Here is a 25,496-nt window from a genome sequence, read left to right as displayed (position 1 = left end):
CCAATAGTCTCATCCCAAAAAACTGATTTCGGGAACAATCTGTGACGGCAAGCAGCAGCCAAACAACAATATTTGCATCTTAATTGCATAATGAATGGGCGAATTCTGGAGCTGATAAGCATATTTTTGTAGCCCCCGGGACCAAGAGGCATTCAACCCGAACGAGATAGGCCTACGAGGTGCAATGGGGACTTTCGGGTATAAAAACCAGCATCGCATCGAATGGAGTATGCAGTTGCCTGCTGGTCTGTGATTTAGCAATCCACTCAGTTCCAGAAGCACATCCAATCTATCCAAGGACCAAGGATCTCTAAGAGAAGCCAGCAAAATGAACAGGATTCTTCTGCTGGTGGCCTGCGCCGTTAGCCTGGTGGCTGCTGGAAGGATTTCCGTGAATCCCCAACGGATTCAGGGTAACATTAACTTAAAGAATTCCAACACCACACCTTATTATCCGCTCCCCCTAGATCGCATGTCCCAGGAAGACTTGCAGCGCCAGAAATTCATTCTGGACATTGTCCGGAACATCCGACAGCCCCTGCAGCAGAACGAGCTCATCCAGCTGGACCAGGGACTGATTGTGGACGGCCAGAGGTACCGTGGCGGCATCGATGAGGACATGCAGCAGGTGATCGATCTGGACAGGCAGCGTCGCCTCCTGGACGAGCACCAGGTGTACTCGGTGGCCCAGCCCGAGGATGTGCAGCAGCTGCGAGGCATCTACCGCCTCCTCGTCCGCGCCCAGGACTTTGACACTCTCAGCCGGAACGTGGTCTATCTGCGCCGCAACATCAACCCCGTGCTCCTGGTCAATGCCCTGGCTCTGGCCATCCGGGATCGTGACGACACACAGAACCTGATTATGCCCGCCGTCCAGGAGCTGTTGCCGGAGCTGTATTTGGATGAGCAGGTCATCCAGGGAGTACGTGGACAGTCCCAGCGTCCTTCTCTGATGGACATTGTCAATGTGCGCCAGCGTGCCATGAACCCCATCATGAGCATCCTGATGCCCTGGCGGGACTTGCACATGCAGATGGGCCTCATCAAGCAGCAGCAGGCTCTGAGGAACCGCCAGATGAATCTCAGCCAGAAGCGAGTGGTGGTCAGCGTTGAGAACCCGGGACAGATCGAGGGCACCTCTCTGCTCACCGACGACATTGCCCTGCGCAACTTTGTCCAGAATCTCATCCAGGAGCTGGCCATGCAGGAGGAGAGCCAGGACCAGAGGGAGGAGCAAGTGCAGCGAGTGCGCGACCATGATCAATGGATGAGCCGCATTGGCCAGCAGGACAGGGAACTGGATCAGGGAATGGAGTCGGGACGTCTGCTGCGTGTGAACCGTCGTCGCCTCCAGGAGCAACAGCAGCTGGATCAGGACGAGAGCCAGGTGGGCAACCAGCGCGAGCGATTCCAGCGCATCCTGCGACGTGAAGAGGACCGCGACGATGACATCCGCATGGGTCGCGTCCAGCTGGAGCGTGACATCAGCCAGGGTGGCATTCGCATGGGCGGAGTCCAGGACTTGCCCACTACCAATGTGAACAGTGGCCGTCTCCTCCACGTCAACCGCCGGCGCCTGCAGGACCAGGATCAGGAACAGGAACAGGTTCTACCGCGCTGGAGGGGAATGGTGCGGGGAGGCCACCTCAGCGAGGGGCGTCGTGTTGGCCAGCAGCAGGAGGATGAGGAGCAGATGCGTCAGACCAGCTGGCAGATGAGACGTCAAAAGCAGCTGAACCAAAGGCGACAGGACGACGACGAGGATGTGATGGAACAGTGGCAGTTGCAAGGACGCGGTCGCCAGCAGGGTCAGGAGCGCCTTGTCGACCAGCTGGAGAGTGTGAGCCGCGATGATGAGCGATTGGTCCACATTAACCGACGCCGCCTCAACCAGGACTCCGAGCAACAGCAGCAAAGGATTATTCCCCGCAGGATCAACTCCATTGGCGAGGGTCGTCGTGTTCTCGGCGGACGTCTCATTCAGGACGAAGACATCCTGAAGCTCATTCGCAGCGACAACCGCCTATCCCTGATGAGCGACGATGAGATCCTGGAAATGCTCAAGAGGAACCGCGAGCAGCGCCAGAGGAACGACGATGATGAGGATGACAGCAATGACGACGATGATGAGGATGTCGATGATATCCGGGAGCGCAGGACTGGAATTCGAAGCCGTCGCAGCCTCCAGACCTCTCTCCGCCGCCGTCAGAACACCCGCCGCAACGAGATCCTTCTCCACAATCTCCGCCAGCTGGTGGCCCGTCTCAACCAGGAGAACATCGCCCAGGGTCAGGTGCAGGAGCAGCAGTCCCAGTGGATCAACAATCCCCGCCTGTCGCAGTCCGAGCGATACGCCCTCCGCATGAACCAGATCCGCATCGACTCCGTGCGTGGCCGCGATATGCTGGAGAGGATTGGCCGCATTGAGCAGCGCCTCCAGATGGGCATTGGACAGGTGCTTGACCAGATGAATCTCAATGCTCTGAGGGGACAAATGGAGGAGCAGCGTCAGGTTGAGTCCCTGATGGCCGACGTTCTGTTGGGTCGCCTGGGTCAGGTCGGCATCCTGGATATTGTGCGCCAGTTGGTGCAGGACAACAGCCAGCAGGTGGACCGCTCCGGACTGGGTGTGCGTCTCAGTGATCCAGTAGTGCAGCACGTGCTCCGCCGGATTGTGAGGATTGTGGACCGTCAGCGAGAAGAGATCCTGGGCGCCTACCGCCAGGAGCAGCTAGAGATGCGCGGTGTCGCCATCAACGATGTCCGCGTGGACAAGCTAAGGACTCGCATAGAGGAGCACGACATGGACATCAGCAACCTGGTGGAGGGCGATCAACTCATTGTGGGTCGTCAGCGCCGTCTCAACAACCAGCCCTTCGTCATCGACATGGACATCAGCTCGGAACGCGACCAGGACGCCATCATCCGCGTCTTCCTGGGACCCGGCCAGCAGCAGGATAGCCTTGAGGACCGCCGCCGTGACTTTGTGCTCCTCGATGCCCAGAATGTTCGCCTGCAGATGGGACGCAACCGCATCCAGCAGAGATCCATTGACATTCCCTGGACCAGCCGGGATGTGACGCCTTTGGCCGAGATCTACCGCCGCGTGATGCTCCAGATGAGGGGCCAGCAGGAGTTGGGTGTCCAGGAACTGGTCGGCGAGAACGGACGCTTCCCGCAGCACCTGCTTCTGCCCCGCGGTCGCCCCGAAGGACTTCCCATGCAGCTCCTAGTGGTTGTCTCCCCGGTCATCGAAATGGTGGAACGGGAGATCGTCCCCGAAATCAGCATCGGCATTGGCCAGGCTTCCCTGCAGGACATCCGTCCACTGGGCTATCCCCTGGACCGTCGCATCGACAACGAGCAGGCCCTGCTGCAGCTGCCCAATGTCCAGCTCCAGGATGTGGTCATCGTCCAGGAGAACTAAGCCCCAAAACCCCAGTCGACATACCAGCTTCTCTTTCCTGACAACCCCGAAGATCCCGAACAACTCTTAGTTTTAGTTTATCGAATTTAAATGAATTTGTAGAAAAATGTCTTATATCCTTAACATTTTAAAATCTATAACTTTTATATCTATACATTAATAAATAAAATTATTGCAAGCAGTGCATAAAAGCATTAAAATTAAAGTGGTTTTTAATAGATAATTGTTTCTCTTTCAGAGAATAGTTTACTAAAAAAGGATGCTATTGGTCATAATTAATAATTAAAGCCAATATTATAAACCCATTATCCTCCATCTATATTTACCTCAAAAATCAACCCACTATTAAACAATTGATCCTTGTAGCAAGGCTATTTAATACTCCTTTTAGCCTCAAGTTTGTCATTTTGGGAAATTGCCACTTTCCTCGATACCTCCGCCAGACTACATCCTCGTCCACCTGACTGGCTTTTCTAATTTCGAAAAACAATTTCAATGCAAATTGCATGTCCATCGACGCCCCAGGATCAGAAGGAGGAGGCTGTACCAGAGTCTGGTAGGGATAACAGCCAAGTGCCACGCCCCCAAACAATGGTTCTATGGATGGCCAGACAATGCCAGGACCGAATAGCTGGCAGGCAACCCATCCTGGCACTATAATAGACTTTTCTTATTCTTGCCATACAACTCAATTTGCAACAACGACGCGGTATCGTGCATAACTACATGCACATCCTTATACCTGGTAGTTATGTCTAGTGGATATATATATATATATCCTTGTGTAGGTGTATCCTGCAAAGCGCAGACGCCCAGCGAAGCGTCAATTGCCAAATTAATTGGCCGTAAAAAATTGAAAATGAAAATATAATCACACTTTCCGTTTTCGAGTCACGTTGTCACTGGTTGGCTTCGGTCCAGAACGGATCTGGTTGCTTTTAACCCTCTATATATGTATGTATGTGGGTATGGCCTTTATAGAATCGTTTTCTCATCTAGCCAGGATTCACAGGTAAAGGTGATGGAGGGATGGAGAGTGGAGGCAGTGGGCCAACCAAAGAACAGCAGACATTTCACCGCAGGCGTTTAAACGTTGCATTTTTTCAGCCAGGCAGGTTGCAGTCAGGCACTTCCCACACACCTGGATTAATACCCTGGAAGAGGATAAAGCTGACTTCCTTTATCCTTTATATTTACTATATTTTTCCCTAAGAAAATAAGTTTTAAAAAAATATAAAAAAATAAAACATACAATGCGACCAAGCTTTCAAAGCGTTCAGAGTTTAATTTTAATAATAGCGGATTCTTTCTTTCTTAAATCCTTATAATATAATCCTTAATATATAATCCTTATAATAAAATATTATATTAGTACCTTTAAACAGGAAATCCTTTATTCGATTCCTTAGAATCATTTAACCTTCTCTGTTGTTTCTTTTCGAGGGGCACAAAATGTGGCACGTAGCATAATGGAAAAATGTTCGCACTCGACCTGATACTGTTTCCCCACAATTCTGCCGCCTCAATGCACTTTCATTATCTTCGAGTGGTTTTCTCGTACATTTCATTACATTTTCCAGCCACCAAGCCATCCCAGCCTCTATATTTATTTTTACTTTTTGCCCTTTACACTTTTACATTTTGTAGGTTGAAAATATTGTTGTTTATTTTTTGTCTGATGGGCTGATTAGGGGATTGTTGGCGGCTGAAGGTGGGGAATTACACGAGCTATTAGGCAGCCGCTTAATGCAAAAGTAATTATTTCGCGTTAATCAGACAGAGGCTGTGTGGGGTCAAAGGGTATTTAAGCCGTAAGTTTATCGTTAGGCTTGAAGGTGGCTGAAAATCCGAAAACCCGAAAACTTTTACGATTAGCGAGCAGGCTCTCGGAAAAGATAGTGTCGTGCCAGGAGGTGGAGCCGGAGGAGTAGGAAATGCTCGTATAATTTATATTCTGCCACGGAAATGCCGTCGCGTAGTTTTGGCGCGCCTACCAAACTTCTTATGCTCCCCTCGCCAAAAATTCAGTAGCATACTATTCAGCGCAAAAAGTTTTTGGCACGCAAATTAGCGGCCACGTTTGTTTCGCCAAGGGAAATGGAAATGGCACGGCTTTGCCTTCCATCTTGGCGAAAACTTTTTCAGTTATGAATATAAAGTTTATTTATTAAGCAAACAAGTTGGCAGCCTTATCTCTCTGCCGTGTCCTCTGATGGTCCTTTGCTCCTTTTCTGTGCCTGCCAAACAATTTCGCAGTTAGTTGAGCTCTCGAGTGGTGAAGGGGAACTGCCAAATATTCGCTTCAATGGTGAGAGGAATTAGCTGAAAGTCTGTTTTTTTTTGTAACCAGTCACCGATAAGTTCCTGGAGAAGTAAAATTGACAGACTAAAAGGTATGGGTATTTTTTTTTTTATAAATTTCTAAAGACAAGGGCAGATAATTCTACAAAAAATAGGAGGCACTTGCTAGACCTACTGAACCCTTTTTTTCCAACTAGTTCTTAAAGCTTCTTCCTGGCAAGACGTGTGGAAAATATTGGACGGAAGGGTGAAAGGCGTGAGCTGCCTCCCAAATCAAGAGTGGGGTAGAGCGGAAAACCCTTCCTCACCCCCCCGGCCAGCATTCATAAATGTACAATAAACATTTTCGCAGAGCTATCAAGTTGAGCAGAAAACTTTTGCGTCATTCATGCAGATGTACGCAACACAAAAAATTTCTAACAAACGGAAATGTGATATACGCGAGTCGCACACAAAGGCTAATGGAGCGCTACAGTATGGGGGGATGGGGTATAAGGATGGGTCCTTGGGATAGCCACGCCAATTGCTATTGGAATATATATACATACAATATATAGGTGAGAGGATCTATATAGCAATCGTCTTGTATTCTTCTCCATCTCTGGTCTATTCAATTTGTTTGTGAATTTTAAAAAAATTGGAAAGAAATAACATTCATGCGTTGCATTGTCAATGGGATTTTTTTTTTCGGCTTTTGTATGATTGAAAAGTATTCACAGGCCCTCTAAAAACCCCAACTACCTTCCATCTTAACTGACACGCTTTGGCGCATCGCTTGATAAGCACGGGAGAGAAAGGAGTCCTTTCTCGAGGCTTTCCTTCGAGTGGGATTAAAAAAATGTTTACACAGAGCAGCAAGACATTTTAATACTCACAGGAATGCAGGGTATCAAGGATGTTTTTGAATGATTTCTAAGAAGTCCTTAAATGTATCTTTATGTTATAAAATTAAAAATTTAAAAATCTACAAGAATAATTGCATCAAATTTATTAAAAGAGGTATTAAATATTTGTAACTTATTCAAAGAACAAGCACACCTCAACCCAACAGGAAGATCCGGATCCTGTGAGATGGTGGAGAGATTACGGAAACCGGATGGGACGCGGACACAGGTTGAAAGGATGATTTCTTTGAGGGGGGTTGTGCTTATTCCCCATCCGTCGCCTTGACGGATTCCGATGGAAAAACTAATAGTTAACAAAAATATTTCAATTACCGCTGCTGTCACAGCAAAATCAATCAATTTGCAGCCACAGACACGAAAGCCATTTAATTTCTATTTCCAGCATGTAGGAGCTTCGTCCCTCTTCCGTTTGAAAATTGTATATTTTAAACGCAAATTGATTTTGTGGCCACAGATTGCAGCGGTAACTGCATTTTACCCAGCATTTCTATTAAAATACTTTTTTTGAATTCCCCTTCACCTTTTTTTATCAGATTTTGCCAAGTAATGAGGTGTGAAAATGTGGAGAATAACATTTTGTGCTGCGTTGGCTCTATGAACTGCAATTAGAATTAATTTATGGGCGGGTATTCCAGGGCTCTCTCTATATTATGTTTATTTACGGGTCTGTGGGTGTGTGTGGGGTTAAGCGGGATGCGGGATGCGGCATGGAGATGCGGCAGTAAGTATGCTATAAAAATGGGATTTGCCTTGAATTGGTTGTGGCTTATTTGCTATTCACACCACAACAATGTAAACAATGCCCACTCGAAGGACAACCCACCCCCTTTATCACACCACCCCTAAACTCCCAGGAAGCCAGAGGCGACAGCGAAAAAGTAATAAAATGCCCAGGCCAGGGTCATAGTCGGACATATAGACATACTTAGAGGAATTGGCCACAATGCCTGAGCAAATTTGCAGCAAATCAAAACAAATTCCCGGCTGGTCGACAAGCTCACAAAAAACCTATAATTTTTTTGTGAGAAACAAAGTTACAACAGCTAATAAAATACACTAACCTTTAAGGGTTATTTTTTAGGTAAAAAAGAGAAAGAAATATAACCAGGACATAGATTATAGTATATTTTAGGCTTAAAGAAGTTCAAGGATTTTTATTTATTAAAAAATATTAAATACAAAAACAGGCTAGCAGGAAAATGATTTTATTGTAATACTTTCTTCGTCAGCTTCCAGAGACTATAGGACTTCGTTTAAGTTTTCCAAAACCAGAAAACCCTTTACCTTCTAGTTCTAATACCTACAAAATAAAATTTCTCACCGTGTATTATCGTCACAGGACATCATTTTTGTTCATCATAAAAGAACTTGTTCCATCAACTTGATGAAATTCCACAACAATTTATGCAATCAGTTGGACACAACACAAGAAACGCCAAAAGAAATAATACAAAAATATTCCACAGAAGGGAGAAACGGGGCTCCATGCTGCAATTCCCAACCAAAAATAAAGAATGAAAAAAATCCTTCAACTCTTCAATCCGATAGAATCCGAAAACACAATCCCTCTTAAGCCTTTTTGAATATTTTTGACACGTGCGCTGCAATTATTTTGCTACACAAACCGCCCCCTGCCTACCCACCCCCGGCCACTCCACTCCCGCTCTCCCGCCCATCTAGATTAGGACGTGTGCAGCATGCCACGCCCCCTCAATTGCAAATAGAATAACAACAGCAGTGGGTACGAAAATAAAATTAAAAAAAAAATATATATATGAAATTGTATTGAGGGACTGTGGCAACAATGAACCGGCAATTGATGCAATTCATTGAAAATTTTGATGGCAACTGTTTAGACTAAAATTGCATTAAGTCTCCAAAGGCTTTTTGTGGCTATTTCTGTTTTTGTTGGAACTGGAACTCGAACTGGAAACTGAATGGTGGGCCAAACAATTGCCAATAATTTTCGTATTCGCGCAATTGCATTCACAAAATTTTTGAACGTGTCCGCGAAAATTAAAATCAAAAAAAAGAGGAGTATTCAAAAATGTTGTTTTAAACACGCGTCTATGCTGCGCTTAAATAATCCATGGAAATTATGGCCTCTTTATATACATTTTAATAATGATGCCATTTGTTTGGCCATAGAATTGTGTTGTGGCAATAAAATTTGGCTTTGCCACATAATTCAAATTGTTAATCGCGTTTAATGGCGGGCATTTATCAATATTTTCTTCATATTGTTGCTGAATGCAAATTTTGTGCGGAATGTGGCATGTGGCATAGAGAACGAGGGAGATATAGCGAGGTGGTGGCCATCTCCTAAAAGCCACCCCCAAATGGCTCCTTCGTTTTCAAAACAAAAATGGCTGCTAATATGGCTACAAAGTTCTCGGGAGGTTGGGGCCATTTTGGGGAAGCGGAAATACAAAACGCAGTGGTCATGGGAGCTGCAACAGAATTTTGGATCCGCCCTTACTTATGGAGCTACCATCCATAGTCCTGCCTGCCATCTCACTTTTAATGCGCACCATTGTGTCAAGATAAAGGAACGGAAATTAGCACGATAGCAGGAAGTTGCCATCGTCGTTGACGTTGTTCTTCTCACCATACCCCCATGCCCCATGCCCCATGCCTCATGCCCCGGGAATAAAAAAAAAATAAAAGTATAAGAAAAAAGGGCCAGTGGAGACAACAAACAGGAGCAGGACGTGAGGACCTCGCCTCCTTTCAACGGGGAATCGGAATTCGAGTCAAAGTCGGACAGCCACAAATAATAATGAAAACGGAAATGAAACACAATACACATAGAAGGCCACAAGAGATGCCAACAAGCCTGAAAAAGGCCAAGATGGACGATGCCAGACTATAAAAGGTCTTCATTTTTCAAGAACATAATATACATTTTATAGAAAAAGGTTCTAATTTGTTTATATTATAGTTACAGATGTTCATACAGGTGTTTATATTATAGTTACAGTTTTTCATATTTTAGTTTTTAAATAAAAAGAAATTATAAATATAATATTTTAAAATTAACAATCTTAATAATAAATGTATATTTTTTATCCTACCCACCCCAGTTTGTCGAATCAGCGGAATCCAAAACCCATTCAGCTTAAGCCTCATCCTAAGCCCCCGAATTCCAACTGGCCATAACAATTGCCAAATTAATAAGCTTCAAAGTGTGGAGTAACTTTTCTTTTTTCCCCATTTTAATTGCGGGGATTTTGGCAAGGAAAGAGGATTTCCATTTCCATTTTTTATTCTATTTGATAAACCACACGCAAATTAGACGCAAACAAACTGGAAACTGAAAAGAAAGGCCAAGAAAGCAACTGCTGATTGTCGCCTATTCAGTTTGGTCTTTTTTTATCCATTATTACATTATTTTTTATGCTTTTTTGGGCCATGGATGGCAAGGCAGAAAAAAAAACACCCAAACACAAAGTCAATTAGGCAAAGCGACGCTGCCAACAAAGTGAAAACAATTCGCATTTGAATTTTGGCGCGTTCTTAGAAAATTTTCCGCCGCTAACCGAAGGCGGGGGAATTTATTTTTGGTGGGGGGTGTGTGTATTTTGTATTATGTAGAGAGGAGGGGATGGTGTGTGTGTGTGTTTGTGTGTAAGTTGCCGTAAAATACGTGCATATTATTGCGCTTATCTAGGAACAAACACGCCCAGGACGACTCCATTTCCATTCCAGGGCAGATGAGAGATGACATTCCACAGATGAGAGGCATTCTAGTTGATGACGACGATTCCTGTCTCTTCTTTTCTCAGCGTTTTGTTGAAGGGGAATTGAATGGGATTGTTGCCGTTGTTGGTGGCATTGTGTGCATTTGTTTTTATGCGAATGTGCCACTGACAAACCAGCCACATCCACATCCTTCACATCCTCAACATCCTCCTCCGCCAGCACTTGAAATACTTTGCACCCGCCTAAGCAAGACATCCTTCCTTAAATGTTTCTTGCCTGCCAAATGTTGCCCTCGGTTACACGGAGACAAAAAGTCCTTAGTCCACAAAGGGTGAAATCTTAAAATAAAATGTTATATTAATTTTTAATCATAAGTTAACTACTGTTTCTTATTCTAGAAGAGTATCATCAAGAGTACTAGTTCTAATGTCATACCTTCCTAAAAACTACATGTGTTTAAATATTTGATTGAAAATTTTAATGCCCTGGACATACTATACTATACTATATAACCTTGTCTACCATATCATATATTTCTAAAAAAATTATATATCATAATCCTTCTACCGAATAATCCTTCTAATCCTGTGTAACTATAAACTATAACTCCTAAGATTCCTCATCCAAAAAGAGACATAATATTTACAAAATATAATATTTAAGCCACTCCAAAGGCTAATATTTGATTTTATTTATAGCTTAAATTTTTCCCAGTGCATTTATGATTTCAAGGCTCCTGCCTGGCCTGCTATGTGGGTGTGAGTGCGGTTTTATGTGTGCATTGTATTGGCCCGGCATAATAGACACATTTAATTTTACTATTATGCCTTTTTGTTGTCATCGTATTCGTATAATAAACCGTTCTGGTACGTTTTCAAGTTTCATTTTTGAGTTGGGCCTGTCTCACAGTTCTACTTTGTGTCCCATTTTGTCAGTCGTTTTATTTGATTTCCCCCCTTAGAAAGGATATGCCAGGGTGCCAGGATGTGGTGTTTTCCTTGCCAAAGAAATTAGAAATAATCAAGTCAGAAGGTAGAGAATATAGCTTATTACTTCATAATTGATTTATTTTGAGAGACTTGTGATTTAACAATTTAAAATTGAATATTTACTTTTAAGGGGGAACTGCTGCAGCCTTTCTTTTCTAAAAACATATGTCTTTCTCCACAAAACTAAAACTCAATTAAGAGTTTATGCATTTAGCATATATTATCGCTTAATAGTTTTGGGTCTGTTGATGGAAGATTAGAACATCCTTCATAGTTTTCCATCATCCATGGAAGTCCTTCCTGCAAGTTCTACAATCATTTGGAGGGGGAGTCCTTCGGTAGTTCCCCTTGGCAGTTGAAGATGAGGTGGAAATCGTTCTTTATTCTTTTGGGTCTTTGGATACTCTGCCTCGTACAGTTCACTTAGTGAGAGTTCCTTCAAAGCCATTGGAAAGTGAAGATGAATTTTATTGAAACCCTTTTTCAAGGAGCACAAGGAGGAGTGCAGTTGGAAAGCTGACTCCCTACTTTCATCGGGAAGAGTTAGATAAATTACCAAATGAAGAGTCATTGCTGAAGGAGATATGATATCCAGCTTAATGTCGAAAGGATCATGGTTGAGTCGCCTCTGTCTGGCCACAAGACGGCGTCGTAGGAATTGCAAATTATTTCGACGAGATTGAAGCAGTTGCTGGTCAATCAGATTGATGAGATCCGTGTCGAAGGTTTCCTCAAATGTTGAGAGGTAACCCACCTCAACCTCTGTTATTTCGGGGTAAGAATCATACACCTTTTCGGAGGGCATGTTGTTCTCTTCATGACTGACTAATAACTGATTCAATCGATTCAGCAAGGATCTATAAATGGGATCTCTTAAATTGGCGGTGGCCAAGGACAACATACTCGGCTCATTGATCCTGTAACCATTAATGGCCAGGCCTAATTGCCGGCAAGTGTGGAGATAGTTGTTACTTATAATACTATTGGCTATAATAACATTTTCCGATTCATTATCATTCCATTTGATAGCACTTTCAATCTGATTCTTGAGATCCTGCATCGTCAAGTCTAGAATCCTTTCAATAGCTTCTATATCCAAGTCTGTGGGCTTATAGGGAACTCCTCCAGTGGTCACCAAAGGGGGATCAATGATTTCCATCGATTTCTGGCCAGTGACCAAGTCTTCTAAGCTCAAGGCACTCATAAATTGCCGGAGACTGTAGAAGAAATGTGGGTTTGTTTCCATCACCAGCGTTCTACGAAAATCTTCCTCATCTTGAGGTCCTCGAAAGGCCACTAAGCGATCCCCATCTATGATGATGTTATCGCTCGCCCGCTGCTTCTCCTCTTCGGTGGACAGAACCAGGCGATTTATGAGACTGTTCCAGTAAGAGTTCAGTTCCAAATCCAAACTAACATGGGCCACCTGCCTACTGTTGTCAATAACCAAAGGATCTCTCGACAAGGCTTCCTCGTTTGGCGGCAGGGATATACGAGCCGGTCCTAGGAGAATGTCCTTCCATCTTCGTTTGGGAGTCACCAGCCGAACTGGTGTCAACTGATGCCAGGCTATTTCCTGGGCAGCCAGGATCACCTCCCTTTCAAAATACAGCTGCGGCAACACCTCAAACATGGCCGGCAATCTTAGATCCTGGGTATCCTTTCTGTCACTCACCGCCATCTGCAGGGCATTGACAAAGAGCACAGGATGAAAGTGAATCCTGGCAAAGCAGGCATTTCGCTGAAAGGACGACCAGTCCTTGGCCAGAGACAGAAAGCGATAGACTCCCAATAGCAACTGGGGCATCTCCTCATCCAACTGGCTGAAGATGGCAAAGGGGCGTGGAATTTTATTACCGTGAACGCTTTCCAGGAATTCCTTTACCTTTGGCCAGGAGCCCTTGAGGAGAAATATTATTTGTGATTCACTTTTTTAATCTGAACTTAATCTGACTTACTTCCTCGTACTCCCTTGGATCCTCGTTCAGTTGACTTCCCATTTCTATAAGCTCCTCATGAAGCAAGGGCTTGTGCACTTGGAGTAGCAGATTCAGAAGGAATCGCTGACGCATCTGCCACTCTGTGGCCTCCACAACCAAGTCGGGTTTCTCAAGATTCCTGCGAAGGAATGGCAGAATCCAGCTATCCCCATAGCCCCTTGTAGCCATTCCCCAGACGAGGAAACCCAAACACACAAATGTCGATCTTAACATCTCGAAGCCAACTGAACAAAGCATATTTAATAAATATAATAAATATATGTAAATATACAATATTCCGAGTCGCAGATTGTGTTTTGTTTCCAGATAAGAGTTCATTTCAATTATCTCTTAAGAAGAATAAGAATTCCATGCCTTATAAACTCTGTCCTCTCTTTTCTGTTTTTATTCAAAACAATTATTCAAACAAATTCGTTTTTATTATCTCAACAAAAATAATTATGAAATGTACAAAAACCAAAGACATTGCCGTTGTCAGTGCAAAGATACAGAGTACGATTTAAAAATAATAATTCTAAGCTAATTAAGTCTTTGTCTTTAAGCCAAAGTGGCGCGCTTGGCCACAAACTCCCTGGAGCTTTTCTCCTTGTTGGTAAAGCGAGCATATCTGGGAAGAAATCATAATTATAATATTTATTTAATTATTATGCAATATTTACTAACGTTTTGTGATATTTGGCCACGTCGGAGGCACTGAGAGATGGCCGGGTTGAGTGGAAGGACTCGATCAGGTGCTTCTGCTTCAGCGAAATTTTCTTTGGCAATTTCTGAGATGGAAGGCAATAGAGAAATTAGTTTTTAAATAAAATAATTCTTGTATCGATGGGATCGGATTGGAGTTATGGTTTTTGGTTGTTCTTGGCCGCCTTATAATATTAATTTAATTAAACTTATACGTATATTGGTATCTAAGGGGAGAAGTCTCTCGGAATGTTTCGGTATCGGAGCCCTCGTCCTCGTCCCCCGACGAGGGCGGTGTCTCCAGCATGGGCATGGAGAGGTCCAGATAGGCGTCGTTCGGATTGCTACTGGCCTGCTGCAAGATGCCGTCGAAGCTCTCAACCAGCTCCGCAAAGGTGGGACGGGCGCAGGACTCGAAGTGCCAGCACTGTCGCATCACCACGTAGATGTTGAGTGAGCACTTTGGCGGCTTCTCCATCCGCTGGCCCGTTATCAGGTAGCTGTAGAGCTCCTCGGCGGACAGGATGTGCGGATACGGCTGCTCCCCGTAGGTCATGATCTCCCACAGCAGCACTCCATAGCTCCAGACATCGCTCTGGGAATCGTACTTCTTCTCCTGCAGCGATTCCGGTGCCATCCACTTGATGGGCAGCCGGCCGTTGGTGTTCTTTCGATAGTAGTCCGTATCCTGGATGTCGCGAGCCAGTCCAAAGTCGGCGATTTTCATCACGTAGCCATCGCTGACCAGGACATTGCGAGCTGCCAGATCGCGATGGATGCACTGGAAATAATCTATACTAAGTATACACTTTCTGAGAAGATCTGTGTGAAAACCTACCCGTCGCGAGGCCAGGTACTCCATGCCGCGGGCGATCTGGAAGGCGAACTTGGTTAGCTCCTTCTCGCCCAGCTGCTGGGAGGGCAGCAGGGGCTTGTCGTCCAGGTAGCCGTCACTGTCGCTCCTGCGCTGTGGCGCTCCTGGTCGGTTCTGTTTGAGGAAGTCCTTCAGGTTGCCGTGCGGGGCGTACTCGACAATGACCCAGAGCGGGCCGCCTTGACTGCAGCAGCCCAGGAGGTTGATGATGTTGATGTGCTTGCCGATCATCTTCATCACCTCCATTTCGCGCACCAGACTAGCCATGTCCGCGTCCGTGTGCTCCTCCTTGACCATCTTGACGGCCACAATAGTCTCGGTGGGATGGGGACTCCTGGGCAGGCCCTCGGCCTCGGCCATAACCACCCGCCCGAAGGCGCCCTCGCCCAGAATGGAGCCCAGTCGTAGCTGCTGGCGCGGTATCTCCCAGTTGGAGTCCAGCGGAAACTCATACTCGTTAAAGCCCTGGGCGGGATCAGCACCCGACTCCGTGGTGGAGAATGTGGTGCGTTGTTTCTCAATCCTAATGACGGGTATTTGCAAGTCCCCGGCACAGCAGGCGCTACCCTGATCCTCGCTGGTTGGCCGGTAGATGATCACCTTCTTGGTCCACTGGTGGACAGTTTCGATGCGGTGCTTCAAGAGCTTCTCCCGGCGAAGACGACGCAGCATGTAAACCGTAAAGGCGCTACCCGACAGAAACAAAACCACAATCGAGATGCCCGCCACCGTGAAGCCCAGAGGATGGGCCCTCAGCAGGGCATACACCTCCAAGTGGGGCATGTAGTCCACCACCCGCAAATAGACACTGGAGTTGGAATGCCCAAGGGAGTTGGAGGCGACACAGGTGTACCAGCCCTCGTCATCGTGGGTCACATTCTGCAGTTTCAACTTCAAGGGATTGCTGACCTCGGGGGTGTTCAGTTCGATAACTTGCAGGTCGTCGAGTCTGTGGGACATGTTGCGGGGCTTGACGCGCATCCAATGGACATTGGGCTGCAGGTCGGACAGCACGGAGCACTCCATCACCACGCTGTTGTTGACCAGCACGGTCTGGTTGTTCGGCACCACTATGATGGGCGAGGAGCGGGTGCGCTCGAAGATCTTCACGCTGAACTTAAAGTCGATGCAACCGAAGGTGTTGCAGACGAGACACTTGTAGGTGCCAGAGTCTTCGGTGGTGGCGTCCTCGAAGCGAAGTATCCACTTTTTTTGCACATAGACGCCATGGGGCCGGAACAGCTCCTTGTTGTTCTTGGTCCATGTGATGTTGGCTGTCCGATCAACGGGGCAGGCCAGCGTAATGGTCTTCCCCGCCACTTTGTGCTCCAGAGGCTGTAGATCCTTTTTAAAAACGGGCGGACCCTGTTTCAGAGGTCCGTCACCTGGCTCCGCCTCGTAGGCATCATCATCGGTGCCCACTTTTGTGGGAGTGGCGGCAGTGGTACTACCTTTGCTGGCCGGCGGCATGCGTACCGTAGTGGTTGTTTCCATCGATTGGCGCAGCTCCAGATAGGCGGCGCCCACTGTGCTTCCCAGCTGATTCCGCGCAATGCAAATGTACCAGCCGGCATCGTCCATGTTGACATTGCCCAGGGCCAGAACCTGCGGCTGATCATTCAGGGTGGTCATGAGTTGAAAGTCTTTCGGTGGGGACGGGTTGGCCTTCAGGTCCTGCAGCACAGCGTCGATATTATCCACTTGCTCCTTGTGCAGCCACTTGATCGTCGGCGCCAGCGTGGAGTCCTCCAGCGGGCACAGGAACTTAACATGCTCTCCGATCACAGTTGTGATGTTGTGGGGATAGCCGGGTCGCAGCACGGGCACGGTGTGACTTCGGGTGACCACTTCTAGTTGGGTTTCAGTGCTCAGCACGCATCCCTGCTCCGAACACAGTCGACACCGATAGCTACCGGCATCCTCGGGCTGCAGCTGACCCACGTTTAGTCTCCAGCCGTTGGTCTTGATGCGACCTCGACCGCCCGGGATCTGGGTGTCGTTGTGCAGCCAGGTGATGTTCACCCGGAGAGCGTCGGGATCGGTGGGAGAACAATCCAGCTGGAGGAGGGTGCCGGCAGTACGCTGCGCCGTTGGGGGCAGTGGCTTCTGCAGTTCCAAGGACTTCTGGGTGGAGTTCAGCAGCTGAAACTCCACATCCGGCTCGGAGCTGACCACCTTGGCGAAGCTGGCTATGTCGTTGGTGTCTTGCACGGTCTCCTGGTGGCCCACCGTTAGGGATATGTTGTACCAACGGTTCTGGCTAACCTGGCAGCTATATGTCCCCGACTGCCTCGGTTGGGCTCGCTCCAATTGGATTGTAGAACCCTTCAGTTGGTACTCGTCCTGGTAGTACCACCGAGCCGATGGACGATAGCACTTCAGGATGATGTTCATGTCGGAGGGAATGTGCCGGACCATCTGGCGGCCATTGCCCTCCGCGGTGACGTCGATGGAGCAGCGATGCTGGCCAAGATCACATCCGAACTCGGGAGCCGCCAAGACGAGCGCAATCCCCGACACGATCAGCGTGATCAGCACTTTTGCCATGGCTCAAGTGGCTTCTCTTGAGTGGATCTGGTTGGGAATATGGTTTCTATATGGTATGTGTATGCAGGTGAATGTCAGTACAGTGGCGGTCAAAAAAATAGCTGCTATCAGACTTGGTATTGAACTTTTTCAAAAGTGATTGGGAGAAACTTAAAAGAGGTTTCTGTTTTAAAATGGTTTCTTTGAACAAAGGTTTAAGGTTTCTATTTGAAAGTCAATTAAAGTTGTTAGATTTTATCAACCAAGATTACTAATTTATTATTGATGTATTATTTTAACCGCTTCTGTATTAAAATTCAAAAATATTGCCAAATCTTAAAGCCCCTGTCTCTCTCTCCTCCCTCGACGATCTCTGCCGCTTTTTCGATTGCCTCTCTATGTCATTTTATTTATTTATTATTATTGTTTAATATTTTATTGCCAACACGGCACACAGCCAAGCCAAGTCCGTCCGCACCAATATGCAAAAATCCAAAGGAGAAGCAGCAGCAGCAGAAAAAAAAATACAACGAAGACTGTGTGCCTTGCCTCCGTAATGAGGTGGATGGACGTGGTCGGAGCCACTGAATTGCCGGACACACCACACTCGCTAGCCACCCACTCCAAGTGGCTTCCCAATCCCCCCACCACTACCAATTGGCTATATTCGACATTGGCCAAATGGGTAGCTACGATTTGGTGCTGTGGGCTGTGCCTCTCCAGCGATTTCCATTCAAAAATAGTCGAAAGAAAAGAAACAGTTAGGAAACCACTTGACAGTCGAGTTGGCTGAGAAATTCTATTCAGCAACAGTGGTTTGACACATTTTAGTTATTTTTAATTACCTGCCGCCTTGCACTTTCCGAGCAAACTAAAAAAAAATACAACAAAGGTGCTAAAGAACTGCAACCGCAAATCAAGAAAAACTTCGAGGTATATGATGCCATAAAGTCAATAATAAAATCTAACAGAGACTATGGAATGCTCTAAATCTATATTAATTTAAAAAAAATATAGTCCTCATTAGTGATTAATTAACTGATTAATTGCTACTGAGAAATCTCAACAAGTTCTTGATAACTTTTAGTAATATTTTCGAATGACTAACTATGATGATTTATTTAAATTATTAAACATTAATTAATTTCCAATAAAAAAAACTGCACTTCCTTGTTTTCTAAAAAAGTGTACTAAGAGTATATTAAATATTTGATAACTAAAAGCAATATTTGCTAAACAAATTACTCAAGATGATAGGCAAGTCTGAAGGGAATTCCCAATTCAGAAATCAAGTTTATTTTAAGTAATCGTTTCGAATTTAAAAAGAATAAGTTTAATGAAGATTTTTAAATCAAATAAAAATGAAATCTAATATCTATTATTATTTATATTTTTTGTAAATTTAAACTGCTAATTTAGTCATAAACTCAAATAACTAACATATTTCTAAACCACTGTGCCGTTAATGAAATTTATTTAATTGTTTGAAAAGGCATGCCACGACCGTTTGGATTGTCAATTATTTGTTGTTGTTGTTGTTGTTAGTGTTTCCAGTAATTGTTGTTTTTAGTTGTTGTAGTTATTGTTGTCGTTATTTCCAGTCCCGATATATATATGCACACGCGTCGTAGGTTTTAATTTATTCAATTCCTTTTTTTTTAGCATTTGTTGCCAAATACGAGTCGATCGCTGTATTTGAAGTATTTATTATTATTTTTCTTATTTCAGTTTTTTTTTCGCCCCCTTCCCCAGTCAGTCAGAGATGGGAAGCCGCCAAAGTGGTAGTAGCACACATGGCCAAAAGCATTTTGGCCAACACCTTTTTATCTTTTGAATTATTGCCTAGCGAATGTATCTTTTGGCATTTCAACTTGAGAATTATTTAGCAAATTTGTCATTATTAATTAATTTTATTATTTTATATTTTTCTAAGCATGATTTATTTATTTTTTAAGCTCTTCTTCACTCAATTTGATTTGTTTATTTTGAAGGCACTTGACAGGATTGGTATTTATTTGACTGCTGGAACGTCTCTCGTTTAAATTTAAAATGTTTCGCTTTATTTTTGTTTTACGGCTGCCTGTCACCCGCAATGGATATATAATTCTTTTTCTTATATATCTTTGTCCAAAAAATCACGTTCTTTGTCTTTATTATTTGCCGGGGAGCGGTGGGTTGCGATAAAATAAAAACCAAAGAAAATATTGTCCCAACTCTGGGACTGGGACTGTCAATCTTGAACTTCCAGACGGCGATCTTTTTTTTTTTTATATTTTTATTTAATTAATTTTTTGTTAAGACGCCTTGCATTTCCGCTTCGTTGCAAATAACAGGAGAGAATCGAGAGAGGGGAGGAGACCACTTCCGTTGCACTAACCGAAGTCCGTGGAGCTTTTTCGAATTATTTCTTCAATCTGGAGTGCGGAGGAGTCGAGCGTAAACATCCGATTGGCTTGAACGTGAGCTAACAACTGAAAGTTACGATCGGAACGGAAAAAACTTATTCGATGGCTATAGACGACGATCGGTGGTGGTCGGCTACCGACTCGGTACGATGTCTTTGGTCCTGGATCAATTTTTATCGTAAGACTCGAGTGGAGTACTCTCCTCAGTGCGCCGCCTACCTACCTGTTCTAACACACTCCCAGGTACCTTTCTTTTATTGTTTTTACTTCGAGGTTTTTGTCTTTTTTTTTTCCTTTCCTCAGTGTTGTTGGTTTTTTGGTTAATCCATTCTAAACATGTTGCTTGTGGCTCGTTGAAATTCTTTATTATCTGTTTGTTTGCCGGCTGGCTTAATTTATGCAAGAAGAAAATGTTTCCATTGTAGTGGCGGTTGTAGTGGCAGTACGTGCGCATGCGCAATAATCGCATATCAATAAGGAAATATCCGTTACGTGACTGATATCTAAAAAACAACTGAAAATCTGTGCAGTATCTATGGGCCCGCATAGATCCGATACTGATACCAGATCCTGATCCAGATGCCAGGCACGTAGCATACCCCAAAAAAATAGTTTTCGCTGCACTTGTTGGCCGCAATGATGAGAAAAAAAAGAAGTGCCAAGACAAGTGATGGGCTTACCAAGAACCAAACCCAACTCCAAGGTCCGTTTCCGGTACTCACCTCATGTCCGAATTGTGCCAGGGCCTCCTTAACCGCCGCCATGTTCGCCGAGGTCAGAATGCTCTGGATGTCGGCGCCCGTGTAGTTCGGAGTTCGTCCTGCGAACCAATCAAAGTCCACGCACTCGTCCAGATTGAGGGTGGAGCTCAGGGCCTCGAAGATCCTCACCCGGGCCACGGCATCCGGCAAAGGACACTCCACCAGGCGGTCGATGCGTCCAGATCGCAGGAGAGCCGGATCCAATAGTTCTGGCCTGGAGGTGGCCGCTATCACTGTAACTCCCTAAAGTGGACGATTTGTAGGATTATTATTAGAAGAATTATTTTAAAGAAGTCTGTCCTACCTGCAGTCCTTCGACTCCGTCCAGTTCGGTGAGCAACTGGTTCACCACACGATCAGTAACTCCAGTGGAGTCGTGGCCTCGCTTCGGGGCCAAGCTGTCGAACTCGTCAAAGAAAAGCACACAAGGCCGGGCACTGCGGGCTCTGTTGAACAGGTTCCTCACGTTTTCCTCGCTCTGGCCGATGTACTTGGCCAGCAGTTCCGGTCCCTTGACGGAAATGATGCGCAGGTTCCACGAAGTGGCCAGTTGGGAGACCAAGTAGGTCTTGCCAGTGCCAGGAGGCCCGTAGAGTAGCACTCCAGCTTGGTTTCGGAGTGGCGAGGCATTGAATATAGTGGGATACTAAAGGAAAAGTAAAGTATTAATATTTAGTAGATAAACTTAAATATTATCTATCATTACCCGGGATGGCCACATTAGAACCTCCTCGAGAACGCCCACCACGGATTCCAGACCCGGCAGTTCCTCCACACGCATCTCGCTGTCTTCAGCATCATTGGTGGTCTTCTGATTGCTCTGAATTCCCTGCAGGCAGTAGGAGTTGGTGTGTTCCAGGGATTCAATGAGCTGCTCATTAGTAAGCAAAGGGTGGGACTTGCCTGGAAAATAAAATATTTATTAATTTAGTTAAGTAACAATAAATATAATAAGCAAGCCACTCACTTATGCGGTAGGCATAAAATATAGCACGCTCCACGAACTGCACCAGGTCGCACTTCCGATAGCCCTCCGTCAGGTTGGAAAACTTGACCAGATCCAGATCTTTTGAGGCATTGATATGGCTGCAGAGCTCCCGCAGGATTACCTCCCGATCTGCTCGCTCCAGGTTGGGCAATCTGGCTACTGTCTGGAAGACATGCCTGCCCCGGGGAGAACTCAGGCGTTTGTTCAACGTCTGCAGTTCATTGACGGTGGCGATCACGGCGATGGCATTGTTGCTGGTGTACTGGACGATCAGTTGGTGGACGGTGTCCGCCATGCGGTTGTAGTACTCGCCATCCTGGCTGGACTGCTCCCCGGCCGAATGGGCCAGGACGTCCAGGTTCTCCAGGACGACGATTGCCGGAGCGTGTTGCAGGCAGCTGGTAAATATATTCCGCAGATCCTTCTGTATGGACTCGGTCTTGCGACCCTTACTCCGGGATCCGTAGAAGATGTCAAAGTAACAGTAGTCCGGTTTGTGGGACAACTGGTCCAGAATGCGTTCCACCAGAACGGACTTTCCTGTGCCCGAGGCACCAGTGAGCAGGACATTGCACTGCCGCATCACAGAGTTATCCGAATTCAGGCAGAGATTCATGCGCAGCTCGTTCACGATCTGGTCCACTATCTTGTCGTACTCCGGCAGGCGAATCAGGTCCTTGACGCTCAACGGCGACACTGCCGGAGGCTGCTCCTTGATGATCTCGTTGACCTGGCGCACCTGATCGGCCGCGTAGATCTTGGCCTCCTTAAGGAACTGAGCGTCCACCACGCAATACCGAAAATGCTCTGGAAGGATGCCAACTGTTACAAGTAGATCGTCCTCCAGCCGCACCACCTCCTCCTGGTTGAAGAGCACCACCCGTTGCTGGGTGCGCTCGATCACGAACCGCTTAAATGCATTCTCGATGATCTTGTAGTGGGTCTTCTTATGAGCGAACAGCTCTATTTTCTCCACAAAGTTACACACGGTTGTCTTTGGTCGCAAAACCACCCGCTCCAGTTCCTTGATACCCAGTAGCTTCATTAGATTCGCGTTCAGTTCAATGGAGGGATGAATGGTGCTGGGCAGAGTGTCCTCGCCCTCCTCCTCATCCAACGGACGGACTCGCACGTAGTAGTCCTTCTCCGCGGCAGTGTGCATGCAATAGAACTGATCCAAGTCCATGAACTCGGGCAGATGCTTTCTGTTCACAAACACATCCGACTCCTGGGCCTTTTCCCGCCACAGTCCACGGATCACGCGGAACTCGAAGCTGCGCGAGCTCTCCCTGCACAGATCCTTCTTCAGCCGTTCCATGTGGTTCTGCCGCTTGTTGCTCTGCACTGGATTTCGCACATTGGACACCGTGGAGGAGTGGCTCAAGGCCGTGGGCCTGTCGGAGAGCTCATCCTTGACCTGGGCACTGGTCTTGCTCCTCGTCAGCTTTGTGCTCTCCTCGCTGGCGCCGTTCTCACTTCCATTGGTCAGTCCTTTGTAGAGATTAGGGGCCACCACCAGTTCTGTGTTGTGATCGATTCTTCCATAATTCATGTGCGGTTTAAGGCGATCTATAGGAAAAGGAAATCTATGAGGATGTCTTGAAAGGATATCTTAGGATCTTACCAACTGTCAAGGCCACTTGCATGGACTTGTTAATCCACACAATTAGAATCTGTGAGGAGTTTACAATGCGAGTTTGTTCCAGGACACTGCCGGATATCTTCTCAGTACTTAGCTCCTGCGGGGAAACATATATATTTTGTTATATATACTTTAGTTTAAAATATTTATATCCTTTTTAATTATGCTTTTAAAAGATCAACTAAACAAAAACTATCTCATGGAAAGTATATTCTTTTTAGAAAAAATACAACCTGTAGGTTCTGACATTTAGATCATTTCTATTTTGGATAAGTGACTCTCCACAATTCGCATATGGAATTCATCTCAAAATTTGATTATTTTTGACTTCTAATAACACAGGCCAACAGCAAAAAATCTCCATGCATAATTTCACCTGCTCCATAACCTTTAAGCTCCCCTTAATCAAAGTCCAGAACAAACATAGCAGAAATATTTCATTCTTATTCAGTCTTAGAAGCTAATAGAGATCCTGTTGGAAACTATGGTACGACAGAGATTTACTTTCACGTTCTATTCTGTAATGGCTTTCTTTTGAACTATGCAGTTCTCTATCGGACGCATCTTAGCTGCGGGGTCAATGGCAATGTGCCGGCCAAGCAATGGCCAGTATAATTAAAGAACAAGCGCACGCCCGCCCGCGCCAAATGCTAATCCGATATAAACTATCTTGTCTATTTTTAAGCTCAAAGTGGCAAGCAGGCGAAACCATCACTCACAATGATCTCCCAGTCCTTGGACGAGACGGGGGTGACGTGGACGCTGCGCAGGTTGAGAACGTCAGCGATGAGCGCACACTTGACCAAATCGTTCTCGTGCAGACCTATGGCAAGAAATGTCGAAGTACAGAAATCATCAGAGGAGGAGGAGGTGAAGGAGGTGGAGGCGATGGCATCGAACCAATATTACGGCACATTGGCAAACGATGCACATCCGGTCCGGTGGTATTAAGTAATTCTCACCAATCTCCTTGGCCGCCCTGGCATTGATCCCGATCTCAGTGTCCTTGATGCCGCCGCCGCCCTTATTGGGTGCCCAGGAGGCGAAGTGCGTCCGTCCATTATACTGAAGACTCAGGCAACCGGTGTCCTAATAGTCGGAAAGTAATAGCCCATAAGATTAATCTCCTCCGAGCGTATCTAATCTCGTTTGGACTTTGTGACACTTACATAGGTCGAGACGACGCCGTAGTACTGATCCGGCAGCAGTACGAAATTACTGCGTATGGGCCGATAGACCACCTTAAATGTGCGCTTGAACATTCCTAGAGTGAGAGTGTGCGTGCTTTCCCGGTTTAAATTTAAATCATTTTTAAATTTTGTTTTTCTCCAAGCGGATAGGTGCTCTCTTGAACAGCTGGCCGCGATTCTGAGACAACAGGTGAAAACAGCTGTTCGATTAGTGTGACTGTATAGGTAGGACGTAAGAAATCCCCCTTAACAGAGTTGCCACTTGGTTACGTAAAACCGTTACGTTAAAATACAACGTAAGAGATTTGAATATTTAAAAAACTTGAAATAAAAACAAGATTTAATTGTTTTGGCTAATTTATTGGGTTAATTAATAATTTATTTAAAATAGTTCAAGTGTTCCATCTATGTATTTGTGTATGTGTGTAAAATAGGTACAAAAAACTGGCGTTTTAAATACATATAATAGTTACCTATTTTTCTGTTTCTCGTATACCATGCTTGGCTTTCTTATTAAATTAAATAACACAATAATTAAGAACTAACAATGCAGAGCGTGCTAATCGTGTGCAGCGATCCTGATTTCAGTTTGCGCTATTTTTCTCGTTTTGGCAAAAATAAAAGACAAGTTATTAAGTTAGAAAGGATATGCTTAAGGATGCCAATGGCACTTACAAGTAAATACAAATACAAAAACTGTGCTTATAGTTCAACTAAATTCGTTATTGCATTTTTAAACATATATATCTACGATTTAAATATATATGCGTATAAAGAAGACACTATTCGAAAGAGATTACAAAAGCTTTTTTTTAGATTTTTCGTTTTTTAATAAACTGCTCCATATCAGTCTTCGACGATTTTTAGTGGCTCGTGGGAATAAATTGGCGTATAAATGGAATTAATGTTTTTATAGTTTCATATATATATATTCTTGGTATAAAAATTTGAATAAAATCTTATAAAATGTGTGTCTTTTTTTGTTTTTAGTTTTTATGTGTAAACATTCTAAAAATGATTTTTATTCTGGCATGCAATATTTTGGCGCTTTCGGTTTGTCTTTTTATTTTTTATTTTTTTAAAAGCTAGCTGTGAGGGTTGGAAG

The 25,496-nt window shown here is 45.2% G+C and overlaps 4 protein-coding genes across 5 annotated transcripts; 1 reads left to right on the top strand and 3 right to left on the bottom strand.

Annotated features, from left to right (window-relative positions):
* The first annotated feature begins 236 nt into the window (after nucleotides 1-236).
* LOC6507832 (fat-body protein 1) lies at nucleotides 237-3,627 on the top strand. The gene is made up of 2 exons (XM_001956399.4): nucleotides 237-413; nucleotides 468-3,627. Exons 1-2 carry the CDS (start codon nucleotides 329-331, stop codon nucleotides 3,425-3,427), a joined length of 3,045 nt encoding a protein of 1,014 aa, XP_001956435.1. The 5' UTR covers nucleotides 237-328; the 3' UTR covers nucleotides 3,428-3,627.
* Nucleotides 3,628-11,377: 7,750 nt separating this feature from the next.
* LOC6507226 (fat-body protein 1) lies at nucleotides 11,378-13,538 on the bottom strand. Its single transcript, XM_001956400.4, has 2 exons — nucleotides 13,283-13,538; nucleotides 11,378-13,224 (listed from the first exon to the last, which is right to left on the bottom strand). Exons 1-2 carry the CDS (start codon nucleotides 13,535-13,537, stop codon nucleotides 11,593-11,595), a joined length of 1,887 nt encoding a protein of 628 aa, XP_001956436.4. The 5' UTR covers nucleotide 13,538; the 3' UTR covers nucleotides 11,378-11,592.
* Nucleotides 13,539-13,677: 139 nt separating this feature from the next.
* Nucleotides 13,678-24,594, bottom strand: LOC6507961 (peroxisome biogenesis protein 1). The gene is made up of 10 exons (XM_001956401.4): nucleotides 24,371-24,594; nucleotides 24,164-24,290; nucleotides 23,921-24,024; nucleotides 23,184-23,298; nucleotides 21,539-23,128; nucleotides 21,278-21,474; nucleotides 20,876-21,217; nucleotides 20,533-20,814; nucleotides 13,988-14,091; nucleotides 13,678-13,931 (listed from the first exon to the last, which is right to left on the bottom strand). Exons 1-10 carry the CDS (start codon nucleotides 24,461-24,463, stop codon nucleotides 13,862-13,864), a joined length of 3,024 nt encoding a protein of 1,007 aa, XP_001956437.2. The 5' UTR covers nucleotides 24,464-24,594; the 3' UTR covers nucleotides 13,678-13,861.
* On the bottom strand, nucleotides 14,090-20,096 carry LOC26514685 (fibroblast growth factor receptor homolog 2). Of its 2 annotated transcripts, XM_014910168.3 has the most exons (3): nucleotides 19,783-20,096; nucleotides 14,844-17,453; nucleotides 14,090-14,786 (listed from the first exon to the last, which is right to left on the bottom strand). In XM_014910168.3, exons 2-3 carry the CDS (start codon nucleotides 17,424-17,426, stop codon nucleotides 14,205-14,207), a joined length of 3,165 nt encoding a protein of 1,054 aa, XP_014765654.1. In that variant the 5' UTR covers nucleotides 17,427-17,453; nucleotides 19,783-20,096; the 3' UTR covers nucleotides 14,090-14,204. The 2 variants fall into 2 exon arrangements, with proteins under 2 accessions (XP_014765654.1, XP_032309769.1); XM_032453878.2 differs by lacking the exon at nucleotides 19,783-20,096 and having other exon boundaries at nucleotides 14,844-18,553.
* Nucleotides 24,595-25,496: the final 902 nt, after the last annotated feature.

The sequence above is a fragment of the Drosophila ananassae genome, chromosome 2R (assembly GCF_017639315.1).
Source record: "Drosophila ananassae strain 14024-0371.13 chromosome 2R, ASM1763931v2, whole genome shotgun sequence".
Lineage (NCBI taxonomy): Eukaryota > Metazoa > Arthropoda > Insecta > Diptera > Drosophilidae > Drosophila > Drosophila ananassae.
Note: the sequence above shows the minus strand (reverse complement) of the source record. Positions and strands in the feature narration are given on the sequence as shown.

Bases quoted from the DNA above. Each gene is read 5' to 3' on its own strand.
- LOC6507832 (XM_001956399.4), top strand. From the start codon at position 329: ATGAACAGGATTCTTCTGCTGGTGGCCTGCGCCGTTAGCCTGGTGGCT. The intron at 414-467 runs GTAACATTAACT...CGCTCCCCCTAG, and splicing joins GAATCCCCAACGGATTCAGG to ATCGCATGTCCCAGGAAGAC.
- LOC6507226 (XM_001956400.4), bottom strand. From the start codon at position 13,537: ATGTTAAGATCGACATTTGTGTGTTTGGGTTTCCTCGTCTGGGGAATG. The intron at 13,225-13,282 runs GTAAGTCAGATT...TTTCTCCTCAAG, and splicing joins ATCCAAGGGAGTACGAGGAA to GGCTCCTGGCCAAAGGTAAA.
- LOC26514685 (XM_014910168.3), bottom strand. From the start codon at position 17,426: ATGGCAAAAGTGCTGATCACGCTGATCGTGTCGGGGATTGCGCTCGTC. The intron at 14,787-14,843 runs GTAGGTTTTCAC...GATTATTTCCAG, and splicing joins AGTACCTGGCCTCGCGACGG to TGCATCCATCGCGATCTGGC.
- LOC6507961 (XM_001956401.4), bottom strand. From the start codon at position 24,463: ATGTTCAAGCGCACATTTAAGGTGGTCTATCGGCCCATACGCAGTAAT. The intron at 23,299-23,920 runs GTGAGTGATGGT...GTTTCCCCGCAG, and splicing joins CCAAGGACTGGGAGATCATT to GAGCTAAGTACTGAGAAGAT. The intron at 13,932-13,987 runs GTTAGTAAATAT...ATTTCTTCCCAG, and splicing joins GTGGCCAAATATCACAAAAC to ATATGCTCGCTTTACCAACA.